We start from the raw sequence: 14,828 nt of genomic DNA on the forward strand, positions 1-14,828 counted from the left end.
CATTGTTTTACCCTAATAACTTGGTTCTTACAGACAGGGTCATCTATCTTTTTGTTCTATGCTAAATTTATCAGGAATTCCCTCCTTATCTTTTTATAGGACTAGCCATGTTCATGTTTCTGTTTGCGCTTGGCTTTGTAGACTTTCCAGTGGTGCTACATGAGTTCAACAAGTAGGGCTTCTTTCTTCCTTGAGCTCTTTACACTAATGGGAGGAATCCCTAGATCTGGACCAAGACAAATAGAGGGAAATGGACCAGGCCTTGGCGAAATGTGAAAGTAAACTAAATCCACTGACTTCCAGGAAATTCTTCATCCAACAAAATTACTTTTCTCTTGTGTTGTGCAAAGGGAACATGGACACATATACCACTGGTACTATATAATATAAATGTAGCCTAAAGATCTAAGCCTGTGGTTCTCAACCTTTCTTTTTTTTTTTTTTTTTTATTGTTGGGGATTCATTGAGGGTACAATAAGCCAGTTACACTGATTACAATTGTTAGGTAAAGTCCCTCGGTTCTCAACCTTTCTAATGCCTCCTAATGCCACGACCCTTTCATATAGTTCCTCATGTTGTGGTGACCCCCAACCATAAAATTATTTTTGTTGCTCCTTCTTAACTGTAACTTTGCTATTGTTATGAATCACAATGTAAATATCTGAAATGCAGGGTGTATTTCCATTGTTACAAAGGGGTCGTGACCCACAGATTGAGAACCGCTGATCTAAGAGGAAAACTCACAGGCAGAAAAACAGCACAATCACTGGGTCTCTATCCTCTGGCCATCATACGTGAAAGTGTGCTTGGTTGGGTCAGACACAGCTGGAGCATGTCATAGAAAGGACCCCCATAACTCCCTGTAATTGTTAATACCAAGAAGGGAGGCAGGAAACATCCAGGAGGGTATGTAACATTGGGAGCTTTCTGGTTAACAAAGTGGTCTTGTTAGAAAGAAGGAGCATAGCTCTACCAGTGGTAGCAGACTCTTCTATTTTTTTAAAATTTTATTTCTATTTATTTATTTTAGAGACAAAGTCTTACTCTGTCACCCAGAGTGGAGTGCTGTGACACAATCATAGCTCACTGGAACCTGGAACTCCTGGGTTTAAGTGATTCTCCTGCCTTAGCCTCCTGGGTAGCTAGGACTATAGGCAGGGCCACTGCCATGTCTGGCTAATTTTTTTTTTTTTTAATTTTTTTTGTAGAGTCAGGGTTCAGGCCATTCTTGAACTCTTGCCCTCAAGCAATTCTCACACCTCACTCTCCCAAAGCTCTGGGATTAAAGGTGTGAGCTACCATACCATGCTCAGCCACTTTTGCTCTTATTAATCCATCCACCATGAGTTCATTTCTGTCTTTTATTAATATTACCACTCTTCTTTCTTCCTGTTTTAGTTTTTTTGTATTTCCCTCTTAAAAAAAGCTTTCTAGGGCGGCGCCTGCGGCTCAGTGAGCAGGGCGCCGGCCCCATAACCTTGGGTGGCGGGTTCAAGCCCAGCCCCGGCCAAACTGCAACCAAAAAATAGCCGGGCATTGTGGCGGGTGCCTGTAGTCCCAGCTACTCGGGAGGCTGAGGCAAGAGAATCGCGTAAGCCCAAGAGTTAGAGGTTGCTGTGAGCCGTGTGACGCCACAGCACTCTACCCGAGGGCGGTACAGTGAGACTCTGTCTCTACAAAAAAAAAAAAAAAAAAAGCTTTCTATATTATTTTATTTTGGGTGTTTGTTATAATAACAATTTGATACAATCTGGGGGACTTAGTTCATTTATCTTTGTTATGATTTATTGATTTTTCTTCTTTCACCTTATGTTTTTCATGCTTTCATACTTTTTTTTCTGTTAGGTGTTTTTCTATATTCATTGGGGTTTTTCTTTCTGATAACTTCAGTACTCTATTAATGGTAACCTTTGGATTTAATCCATACATAGACATACACATGTGCGTATGTAACATACACATACGTAGACATACGTATGTTTATATGTGTGTGTATATAGATCTCTCTTTTTATCTAGAATGAAGCCATCCATAACTTTCAATGTCTCCTATTGGAAGTTGAGAGACGTAACTTCCTTTTATTTTCTTCTCCTCAGTTTCTACCATGTTAATAATCTGATATTTTTTATTCCAAGTTATTATTATTTTTAAATCACTTTATATTCCATTATATATTTTCACTTCCAAAAAGTATTTTTCATATCTGGTAATTTTATAACCATTTTGGTATAAAGCTAAGAGTGCATGCTCTGGTAGACTATCCGGATTTGAATCCTAACTATGACTCTGGACGCATTCTGTACCTTAGCTTCTTTTTTTTATTTTTTTTTAAACAGAGAATGGATATTAATAGTACCAATGTCTCAGGGTGATTGGGAGGATTAAATAATTCATATAAAGTGCCTGATACATAATAGGCATTTCACAAATGTCAGATGCATTAATATTATTGTATTAATTACCATTATTTAAACTCAACTATTTTACTGATTTTATTATTTACTTAGTTTATTGTTCACATCTTAATCTTGTCTTCCTGTCTTTATTTCTTTGTTTTGATTTGTTTTCTTATTGTTGGCAGAAGAATTTCCTCAACCAGAATTGTCAGACTTTATCTTAAAGGGCCAGATAACAAATATTTTAGGCATAATGTTGTCACTACTACTCAACTCTGCCCGTGTAGCTTAAAAGCAGCTGTAGACAATACATAAACAATGGCTAGCCAGCTACCATGATTTACCAATCCTTTCAGGGGTCCCCAAACTACAGCCTGCGGGCCACATGTGGCGGTGTGATTGTATTTGTCCGCGTTTTGTTTTTTTACTTCAAAATAAGATGTGTGTAGTGTGCATAGGAATTTGTTCATAGTTGTTTTTTTTTAAACTATAGTCCGGCCTTCCAACAGTCTGAGGGACAGTGAACTGGCCCCCTGTTTAAAAAGTTTGAGGATGCCTGCGACTTTTACCACTATTGCTTGTAGAATTTTATTGGGATGGGCATATGAATTATACAGTTGCAAAGTCCTTCAATGTCTGAGAACGTCTTCTGTTGCTAATGTAGGTAAATGATGACTTCACTTTTATGAAATTTAGAATACTGTTTTCCCTCAAGACTCTAGAACCCGCTCTGTAGTTTTCGAGTGTTAAAGAGAATTATGATACAAATGAATACTTAATTTTTTCTAGTAACTAATTTATTTTCTCCCTGGATGATTAGGGTTTTTCTTTATCTTTGGCATTTGACATTTTACCAGGAGAATTTTCTTTCCCTATTCTATGTTAAAGGAGCAAGGCTAAAAGAACTAGATGAAAGTATTTACATATTATGAACTTTAGCTATTTCTGATTGCCTTATTTTTTTATTCTCCCACTAACAAAATTTCTAGATATTATATTCACAAAGTTAGCAATGACGACTTCTTACCATTTTATTATTTCAAATTGGACATTATGTGGGTAACTTCATATTTTAAATGGCAAGATACTGATACGGTTTTATCCCTCTGTAGTGTCGTTTAATGGGTGTTTACAGTTGCACTACTAGAGAAAACATATTTAGGTAATGGTCTGAATAATTTACTCTTGTTTGAGCATGTAAAGTCACTAAATTGTAAGAAACTAAATGTGTGGTATAGTCAAAATGTTGTTAAGTGTTTTCAATTATAATTTTAGCAAATTTCATGCCACAGTATATTCTATAGTCAATTATAGTTGATGTGGGCTTTTTGTTTGTTTGTTTCTGTTGGGTTTTTTTTTTTTTTTTGAGAGTTAAATTTTATTACATTTCATTATTTTCCCTGTGCTTAGATGTGTCAGACAGCACACAAAAAGGCCTGGTTATTACAGGAAAGAAGGTGACAAGGATTTCTGGATAATATTTTAATATTTAAGAGTGATCAACTAGGAATCGGGAAAAGTTAATTTAGCGGCTCATGCTACCTTATGGGTGTAGGTGGAAATGTGAATGTTTCTTTTTTAAGTTTAAACTAGATGAGGCCCTAGAACAAAGCATTTAGTTGCAAAGAACTATCTTAGAAAAAAAAAATGATCAAACTAAACCTCTCCTCCATGCCTCCCCACAACCCACCAAGCTCTCAAATCAGAGCGGCTAGATGTGAAAAGCAAGCAGACAGTCTGGGGCTGGGGAAACTTCTGAATTTGAATTTTCATAAATCTTCTTTCTCCTCCAGACAAATCTGCAGAATCAAAAATTCCTGGTAGCAGCAATTTATGGTGTGGTAGGCCAGCCACCGTAGGCCACTGCTGCTCTCACCAGCAAAGGCTGCTTCACAGTTCAGAACATGGATGAATGGAATCTGATGCCACTGTGCTCTCGGGCAATAATGATGCCAATGTTGGGAAGGTTCTGGATGACAGTGAGGTCATCTGTAATGCCCAGGGGCTCAAAGATGAAAGTGGCTGAGCTTAGAAGACTAGTTGGAGAGGAGGAAAGCAGAACCAGTGCAGACTAGAATTGAGGGAGCTCACATCATTGGTGACATCTTACTCTAGGCATGAAGGTCAGCGGGGTGGAGGAGAGGTCCTTTCTGACTCCTCAAGCAAAGCTGTAAGAAAAATGACATCCCCTTGCTCTATGTCTTTGCCTACTGTATCAGTCTGGATCTCTGGGCAGTAATTGAGCATGGAAATCAGTAGTCTTGACTTTGTTTCTATCCCTGGTCTCACCTCAGCACCTCTGCTCCTTCAATTCCTTTACCAACCTGAGGCTCTAAAGCCTGGGAACCCCCTGCAGGGATCCCCAAACTGCGGCCTGTGGGCCACATGAGGCAGTGTGATTGTATTTGTTCCCGTTTTGTTTTTTTTACTTCAAAATAAGATATGTGCAGTGTGCATAGGAATTTGTTCATAGTTGTTTTTTTTTTAACTATAGTCCAGCCCTCCAACGGTCTGAGGGACAGTGAACTGGCCCCCTGTTTTAAAAGTTTGAGGACACCTGCCCTAGAGCACACAGGCCGTCTTGGATCCTGTCAGAGAGGAAGCTGCCTGGGATCACAAGCATGTTGGTTTCTTTTCCCAGTTCAGACAGTGGAGATTCTGGCTTTGAATCCTCACATAAGAACACCTCAAATATCTGGCTGTAAGAAATGAGATGGGATGTTGCCTACTGTTCATTCTTCAGGCATCCCATCCAAATCTCCCTCTGTAACTTCATGGCATTCTTTAACTTTAGGGAAGGGGCCAGAAGGCCCCTCTGGCTCACTGCACTTTAGAAGCACTGAGGCTGCCATTGGAGGCACTCAATTCTGCTGACACTCCACCTCAGCAATCAGTGGCAGAGACGTGGGCACTGAAGGCTATAGGACATTGGCTGGGCAAAGTGGTTTAATCATTTCCCCTAGATCATTTTTGGCCTTGGAAAAGATATTAATGAGTACAAAGTGGATCCAGACAACTTACTGATCAGTGGTAAAGTTGCATTGCAAATGATGAGTTCAGCCACTACATGGCATCCAATCTGAGTCTCCAGGGGAGGCTTGGGCAGTGGCCCTTGAAGCAACACAGCCACAATAGGTGACCTCAGCACTGGGGCCGTACACAGTAGTATGTGGAGCAGTAGCCCTTCTAAGACTTCTAAGGCTGGGAGGGCACAACTGTACCACTCTGCTCACCTGCAGTGGCCTCCTTTGCCTGAATATAGCTCTGCAAGCAACAGCCAGAACTCTATGAGGGTTCTCTGTCTTCCTGGCTGAGAGGACCAGGGGGCTCCCTTTTTCTCTTTTACTGCAGAATTAGGGACGAGGACATGAATTGTGTCCTGGATACAAAGAAATCTGGTGTTCTATTTGAGGAATCAGCCAGGGCTCTAGGCCTTTGAATTCCTGTGTACACTGCACAGTGACAGCAACAGCTAAGCTTCTCCCCCTCGCTACCCCCAACAAAGCCTCCAACTAGCCCTTCCCAGCAGAGATGCTGCTTTTGTGGAAAACTGCAGCCTTCATAATATCCCAGATGAAGAGCCATGGTGCAGGCTAAGGGAGGATGGTACGGTCTAGGGCTGGGTCATATGCCACCAGGGGACGCTTGAAGTGGACTCAATAGTGTCCTCTTTGCTGGCGTCAGCCTATAGCCACTGCAGGCTCTGGCTACTAGGCAGCTGCACTCTGAAGCCCAGGTTCTGTCTGGGCGGTCAGCCAACTCCATGTGGACTTAAAAATTTTTTTTTGCCATTCCATATCTTCTAATTTCAAGTGTTTGCCTAATTCCAGGACAGAGTGCCACAGTTACTCTTATCATCTCCAGTGACTTTTAAGTTTCAAGGTTAATGGTGGATATTTTGGCTAATAGATAATTCTGAAAAACAAAAATGAGGGCAAGCTTGACTAGGGGACTTGTGAGTTGTAACAGAAAGTTTAACAGTGAAATTTATTTACCACTGGTTATTCACATTATGCCTTGCCTCATGTAAGTTTGCCTTTATATGCTTTAACTATTTAAAAAGTAAATGTAAAATATATAGCCTTATGAAAAGGAATATTTCTTGACTTTGTTCATATCTTTTATCATTCTTTTAGCTATAGTGTTAAGATGGCACTTATCATGGAACTATTAAAAACTGCTGAAAAGGCTAAGAGATTATCAGAGTACTGGTAAAATAGTTACTACCAGAAATAAAATCAGATTTCAACAAGCCAGCTAGGTCAGTAGGAAAAAAAATTGTCTGCTGTTGCTTATGGTATTTAAAATAATATAATAATATTATGATATTAATAATATAACATTAATGATAGATATTGATAATTAATATATTAATGATATGATATTTTCATTTTCTTCTGAAGCTAAATCATCTCAAGAAAATGCTATGCTACAACTGCAACACATCATACCATGGGAACTTTCCCCCCAACTCTGCGTGGAAGGGCAGAAAGATGACTTTTAGCCTATGTGTAACCATCATACCTTAAAGCAGTGGTTCTCAACTTTCCTAATGCCCCGGTGTATTTTCATTGTTGCCACAATGTATTTTCATTGTTACAAAGGAGTCCCAATCCACAGCATTTGGAAGAATTGAAGGAGGGGTGTCTTTTTGAAATCTAATCTTATAGAATTTTCTCCGTCATTCCTCATTTCATGTTATGTTGAAAGCAAGATTCTAGGACCTCATATGATAATGTAGTCCATTAGTCTGCAGAGAAGCATTCTTGTTGTTTCTAGAAAGACATCGTGTCCAGGTGGCGCCTGTGGCTCAGTGAGTAGGGCGCTGGCCCCTTATACTGAAGGTGGCGGGTTCAAACCGAGCCCGGCCAAACTGCAACCAAAAAAATAGCCGGGCGTTGTAGCGGGTGCCTGTAGTCCCAGCTGCTCGGGAGGCTGAGGCAGGAGAATCGCTGAAGCCCAAGAGCTGGAGGTTGCTGTGAGTCCTGTGATGTCATGGCACTCTACTGAGGGTGGTAAAGTGAGACTCTGTCTCTACAAAAAAAAAAAAGACATCATGTCCAAAATTAACTATATTTAGAATACTGCATTTATGGAAGGCATTGATCATTTAAAGTACCCCAGAGGAGGGTTATTACAATATTGAAGTTTTGAAAGCAGCTTTGGAGAAACCTTAGTACAGACATGGTAGTGTGTATTTATTTAAAGAGTCATAACATAGGAGAGGAAACAAATGTTTTTTATTCCTTTAAAAAATTAAACCCTGGGCTCGGCTCAAGTGGCTAGGGAGCCAGCCATATACACCTGAGCTGGCAGGATCAAATCCAGTCCGGGCCCACCAGACAACAATGACGGCTGCAACCAAAAAAAAAAAATAGCCGGATGTTGTGGCGGGCACCTGTGGTCCCAGCTCCTTGGGAGGCGGAGGCAGGATACTCGCTTGAGCCCAGGAGTTGGAGGTTGCTGTGAGCTGTGATGCCACTGCACTCTACCCAGGGTGACAGCTTGAGGCTCTGTCTCAAAAAAATAAAAATTAAACCATGATTGTTTGTAGGAGCTATACAAAGTAGATTTGGGCTCTACATGAGAAAAAAAAGCTCAGTTAATATAAGTCAACAGTGCCTAGGCCTCAGAAGTAAGGACCTCTCTCTCAGAAATAACCAGATAGAGGCTATGTGATCATCCTTACAAATCCAGTAGAAATACTCATCATTGAGGGCGGTACTTGTGGCTCAGTGAGTAGTGCCCCATATACCAAGGGTGGCAAGTTTGAATCTGGCCCCGGCCAAACTGCAACAAAAAATAGCCAGGCGTTGTGGCAGGCACCTGTAGTCCCAGCTACTCGGGAGGCTGAGCAAGGACAATCACCTAAGCCCAAGAGCTGGAGGTTGCTGTGAGCTGGGATGCTACAGCACTCTACCAAGGGTGACAAAGTGAGACTCTGCCTGCAATAAAAAAAAAAAAAGTTCATCATTGAATAGAAAATCATATTCTAAAGTTTTTTTCTAACTCAAATTTATCTGACATTGCATATTAATTACCTCATTTATCCTATAGCATCATTTTTAAAAGTAGGAATGGTATAGGTAAGAATTCTTTTATAGTAGAGTCAGACTAACAGAAAATAAGAGACTTGTTTAGAATTTAATCTATTCATATTTTCATCATTCTGTCAGTACTACCAAAAAAAAGAATTTAGGGTAGCAAATGATTCGTGTTAGAAGAGCCAGAATTAGAACCCTGATCTTGTGCATTTTCTTTCTTCTTTCTTTTTTTTTTTTTTTGCTTTTTATTTATTTATTTTTCCTTTTTAAATCATAGCTGTGTACATTAATGCTATCATGGGGCACCATACACTGGTTTTACAGATCGTTTGACACATTTTCATCACACTGGTTAACATAGCCTTCCTGGCATTTTCTTAGTTATTGTGTTAAGACATTTACATTCTACATTTACTAAGTTTCACATATACCCTTATAAGATGCACCGCAGGTGTAATCCCACCAGTCACCCTCTCTTCCCTCCCTTTCCCCCTTCCCTCTAGTCTTGGGTTATAACTGGTTTATAGCTTTCATGTGAAAGCCGTAAATTAGTCTCATAGTGGGGCTGAGTACATTGGATACTTTTTCTTCCATTCTTTCTTGTGCATTTTCTATTGAAGAATAGTAAGTGAAATAGTCATGGAAATCTCAAGACAGTGTTGTTGCTATCTGATTAGTTCACTGACTACACACAGAGAAAGATGCTTTTTTTTCCTTACTAAAGCAAAGTAAAAATATGTGCTTCAGGGAACAGTCTAGAGTTGTTAATAATAGAATAATATAAAAATGGATTCTTGGCCAGAATAAACCTAATGCAGCTCCATATCCTAGGAGCAAGGATTGTCATGGAAATCCAAGTAAAAGGTATATAGTCACCTTGCATAGAATCTTATTGTTTTAATTAGTTCTAATATTTGTTAATATGATTTTGGAAATCATTGTATAGAAAGCAAATTATGCTGTTTTCAGCAGGGAGAAAAGCGTTGCTATTCACTCTATGTAGGCTAGGTTTTAAAAGAATTCCTTTCTTAGAACCTTTCTGTTAAAGCAGATTATGAACTACCATAAGCACAGGATACCATAAAGCTTTTCAATTTAAAAATTACCTTGAAGGCTGCAGACAGGGAGGTGAACAAGAGAATGACTTGACAACATATTCTGTGTAGCATGTTTCACTAAAGAAAGCTGGGTATGGGCTTGTTTGTCTCATATGCTTTGACATGATCGCAGGTGAAGATTGAACAGGCTGAGAGCTCCTCCTAGAAAGGCTGGTGAGGCCTAATGAGAACCTGCAAAGCTGTTGCCCAACTGGCTTCAGTAGTAACCAGAGCACAAGGGCACAGCCATTTAAGTGTCAGCCATACACTTTAATACGCATTCTGAGTATCTCCACATAATGCAAGTGCTCCATTTGAAAGTTAAGTAACTTAAATTGGGTTTAAAAAATGAAGAAACTCGCTCGGCGCCCATTGCTCAGTGAGTAAGGCGCCAGCCACATATTCTGAGCCCCACCCAGGCCTGCTAAAACAACAATGACAACTGCAACCAAAAAAAAAAAGTAGCCAGGTGTTGTGGGGTGCCTGTAGTCTCAGCTATTTGGGAGGCTGAGGCAAGAGAATCACTTAAGCCCAAGAGTTTGAGGTTGCTGTGAGCTGTGACGCCACAGCACTCTACCGAGGGCAACATTATGAGACTCTGTCTCAAAAAAAAGATGAAAAAACCTCAAGCAGTTCAGTGTGTACTTCATTTGGTAAAATGAATTTAACCTTAGTTGTAGGAGGAAATATTAACTGTGATTTGCTAGAATAACTCATTCCATCATTTAACTGACTCAAGTACATGCCTTCATGAAACTCATGGAACAGTAAGAATAAAAGATTATTATAAAGCTAAAAATTTAAGTACACTGTGTAACCTATCTAATCAGTGAAGATAGGGGATGGAAATACTGTTTTAATTTATGAGAGCACATTGACTTGGCTCTAGCCAAATGTTTTCCTATTAATTTGCGCCATGTTCCCCCTGATGTTGTGATCTCACTTTTCTCTGACACTGCTTCCTTTCCCTTTCCTTACCCCTTCAATGTTGGCATCTATTTGCATTCTTCTTTGCCCACCCTCCCCCCCACTCCCCACTTCTTCTTGGCTCTTTGCAGCTAACACATACATGCCAAATAACTCCCAGCTTTAACCTCTCTTCTAAGCTTTATAACTGCATTTTCAACTGTCTCTTGAACATCTCCATCTGAATAATCTATGCATTCCTTGAATTTAGCAGACTACATCTAAACTCATTTTATTTCTCAAGCCTTTTATGTCTGTTTTATCTCTTGGTTAATGATATGCAACCTAGTTGTCTAAGCCATCATGCTGTCATCTCTTTTCACTCTCAACCCATCAGAGCTAACTAATCATTAAGTTATATAATTTCTGCCTTCTCAGATTTGTTCCCTCCTTTCCATTACCACTGCCATCACCTCAGTTCACATTTCAGCATTTACAAGAGCTTCTGTGATCTCTAAAGCTGACTCTTCTTTTCCCACTCCTCTTCACATAGTAGCTGGAGAAGTCCTTTGTAAATGCCTGGTCGTGTCACTCTCCTACTTAAAACCTTCACTGGCTTCACATTGTCTGCTGTTTTTACCATCTCAAATATCTACAGGAATTAGACAAATAACAAATATGAGTGAAATAGATCAAGTATGAGACAGTAAAGAAGAACAGGAGAGTGTATTTCTGTCTGAAGATATTTATATTCAGTTGTTTTTTTGGGGTTTTTTTTTTTGTTGTTGTTGGCCGGGGCTGGGTTTGAACCCACCTCCTCCGGCATATGGGACCGGCGCCCTACTTCTTGAGCCACAGGCGCCACCCTATATTCAGTTCTTTAAACATATGACAGGCTGGGCATGATGGTTTGTACCTGTAGCCCCAGCTACTAGGATGCTGAGACAGGAGAATCATTTGAGTCTGCAACTTTGAGGTTGCAGTAAGCTGTTATGATGCCATTCACTGTAGCCTGAGCAGCAGAGCAAGACCCTGTCCAAAAAAAAAAGTGACATACCTGTCTCTCAATTTAATGTTGCCTATGGATCTCCATTTAGTACAGTCACACCTAAACTGCTGAGTGTAACATATGCAGTATTACTTAGATATTGGGTATCTCCTTGAGATGAACATCCTGGAACTCTCAGCTTTTGCAGAGACTGACGCAGCCAGTGAGTCATTTGTTGTTCTTTTTCAGGGTCAAAACGTATCAGCATAAAGAGTATGTGTTTATTATTATTATGAGTGCCTGTGTATTCATATGGAGGCCATGTAACATAATGAAAAATTTGTAGGCTTTGGAATTATTGTTGACCTAAGTTCAGTTTCCAGTTTTGCCACTTATTAGTTGTGTGATTTTGAGATGGTCATTTAATTGCTTTGAACTTCAATTTCCTTCCCTGTTTATAAAAACTTTCGGTATTGAAATTATAAAATCAAATAATAAACAGCTTGAAATTATCTATCTTATTATAAATGCTTAGCACATAGTAACTCCTCCATAAAAAATAACCATCAGGCAAATTAGGATAAATTTGAAAAGTAGCAATAGATATATAGACACATCCTTCTCAGCAACTGTAGATATGGCCTAAAAAGCAAACCTTTTGGAAGCCAGTATCAAGTGAGGTATATGATTGAAGCTGACAGGCAAATGATTCACCCAGGCAACTTAAAAACTAGGAATTTACCAGGTTTGCTGGCTAGCTGTCTGAAAATGGAATTTCACTCCAGAAGGTGTTGCTATTGATAAATTCATGAGCAAGATGGGAATATGGACTCTGTACAATTATGCATAATGTCCAAAACTCATTTTTAGTTTCTTAATCTCTATATAATCTTTACCTTTTTACCAAAAATAATATTAACTGAAATTTTTTCAAAATTATTAGGATATGTAGGATATATATTTTGGTTTATTCTCTAGGTCTATATAAATTTGAAACACCAAAGGAAGGAGGTAAACAAATTAGTTTTTATTACCAGAACATTTAACATGGTAAAAGAAGAGGACTGTTAAAAAGAAGAGGGCTGTTAAGTGGCTCAGCGTCCATAGCACAGTGGTTATGGCACCAGCCACATGCACCGAGGTGGCGGATTCGAACCCGGCCCTAGCCTGCTAAACAACAATGACAACTGCAACAACAAAAAAGTCTGGATGTTGTGGCAGGTGCCTGTAATCCCAGCTACTTGGGAGGCTGAGGCAAAAGAATTGCTTAAGCCCAAGAGTTTGAGGTTGCTGTGAGCTGTGACACCAGGGCACTCTACCAAGGGTGATATAGTGGGATTCTGTCTCAAAAAAAAAAAAAGAAAGAAAGAAAGAAAAAAAATCAAAGAAGCCATGATGATCTTTTGTAATTCACTTAAGGGAAAGAAAATAAACTGTCTTGTCAAGCTTTACATTTTTCATCTTGTTTTTTAAATTTAAGATTAATTCTAACATTTAAGTATACTTTACTCAGTGGTTTATGTACGCAGCTGACGTGATTGAAATAGAGTGCTGAATGGCTTACAGTGTGCTTGTCTACCTTACCATAGAGCTTTAGTGATAATGAGTAAAAACTAATGTTAGAAAACAGCTCGAAATTATCCTTGTTGGCAGAATGATACGCACAGAACTCCTAATATACTTGAAATGGGAAAATTAGAAAGAAGAAAGTAGAAAGCAAGCTTGTTAAAAAAAAAAAGAAAGCGAGCTTGTTTTAAGGGCAAACCAAACCCTTAGAGTTTCAACTTCTTACTTTGCAACAATATGTCTCACTCCAGATTTTCTCACCCAAATAAAAAATACTATATTTGAGAAACACAGTGACAGCATCAATAGTATATGCTAAGAGGATACTGTCTAAGAAAGCAAAACTGAAGTTTAAGAGAAAGTATTGAAATACAAAGACAAGTGCTATCTTTACTGGCCACAGAAAATTCTCTTTTGGTTTTAAGTATTCCTAAAAGGTTGACCTCAAAAAATATGGTATTTTGTGACTTTTGGCATTTAGCCATTTGTTTTTCTTTTTTTTTTTTTTTTGGTTTTTGGCTGGGGCTGGGTTTGAACCCGCCACCTCCGGCATATGGGACCGGCGCCCTACTCCTTGAGCCACAGGCGCCACCCAAGCCATTTGTTTTTCTTAAAGAATGGATTTATATTTTTTATCAATGCCTTCTAAATATTTTTCTTTTCTCTCCCTCTCCTTTTCTTCTTCTCCCTTTCTACTTGCAGCTCCTCAGAGAAATTTTGAAATTGCCTTCAAGATGTTTGACTTGAATGGAGATGGAGAAGTAGACATGGAGGAGTTTGAACAGGCAAGTTGTCCTGAAGAGTTCCCTTAAAAACATTAATATTGGGCGGTGCCTGTGCCTCAAGGAGTAGGGTGCTGGTCCCCTACACAGGAGGTGGTGGGTTCAAACCTGGCCTGGCCAAAAACTGCAAAAAATAATAATAATAATGATAATAATAATACTATTTAAAACACATTTTCGTATGTCTTCGCGTTAACCTTAGCCTTAGTCAGCATACTTGGTCAGAGGCTATTCCAATTTTTGAAGTACCTGATACTCAGAATTACCTTTTGACAGGTGAATTGTTTTTGTTTGCTTTTCATTCTAAATGTAAGGAATTACTTGAGCATATGATTAAGGTCAAGGTTGCTCTGATACTCCATCATGAATTAGACTATAATGCCTCTAGCTAGGAGACTAAATTATGACTATTTAATCATATATTCATTCAACATTTGTCAGAAAGCTTCTATGTGCCAGGCAATTGCAGAGTATGAGGATGAATTACATATATTCTTAAAGGAGTTCTGTAAGAGAAGGCAAAACGGTACCATGCTTTTGACTGTAGTAGGTTCCAGCCATGAATATTGACAGTTTCTTCTGGATCTTTGGGAGAAATTACATTTCCATAAAACTTCTGCCATTGGGGAGTCATGGTTCCTCTCCAGACACAGTTATTGTGATTTCTAGAGTGATTTCAAAAAGAAAAAGATTTATGTAGAATAAAAGTATTTTTTGTATTCTCAAAATGAGGAAAGGGGGTCAGGCTTAGTAGATTGTCTCTGTAATCTGAGACTAGCCTGGGCAACATAATAAGACCATGTTTCCAAAAATAAAAAATAAACCAGCATGTTGGCTACTCAGGAGGTTGAGGAGGGAAGATCATTTGAGCCCATGGCTGCAGTGGGCTATGATAGCACCACTGTATTCCATCCTGGGCAACAGAGTGGGACCCCCATCTCTAAAACAACAATAAAGAAAAAAAAAAGAGGAAATGGGCAGATATTCCAGGAAGTGTGAGAAAGTATCAGATATATCTTCACAAACTGCACAGAGCCAAATACTTCAAA

At 39.2% G+C, this 14,828-nt stretch overlaps 1 protein-coding gene across 3 annotated transcripts in view; it reads left to right on the top strand.

Annotated features, from left to right (window-relative positions):
• MICU1 (mitochondrial calcium uptake 1) overlaps positions 1-14,828 on the top strand; it is a 255,844-nt gene that overhangs the window by 150,496 nt on the left and 90,520 nt on the right. For all 3 annotated transcript variants that reach the window (XM_053586212.1, XM_053586213.1, XM_053586210.1), the window contains exon 7: positions 13,700-13,782. In XM_053586212.1, the coding sequence (XP_053442187.1) occupies positions 13,700-13,782 (83 nt within the window). The remainder of the gene's footprint in view (positions 1-13,699; positions 13,783-14,828) is intronic.

This window comes from Nycticebus coucang, chromosome 3, assembly GCF_027406575.1.
Source record: "Nycticebus coucang isolate mNycCou1 chromosome 3, mNycCou1.pri, whole genome shotgun sequence".
NCBI classification, from domain to species: domain Eukaryota; kingdom Metazoa; phylum Chordata; class Mammalia; order Primates; family Lorisidae; genus Nycticebus; species Nycticebus coucang.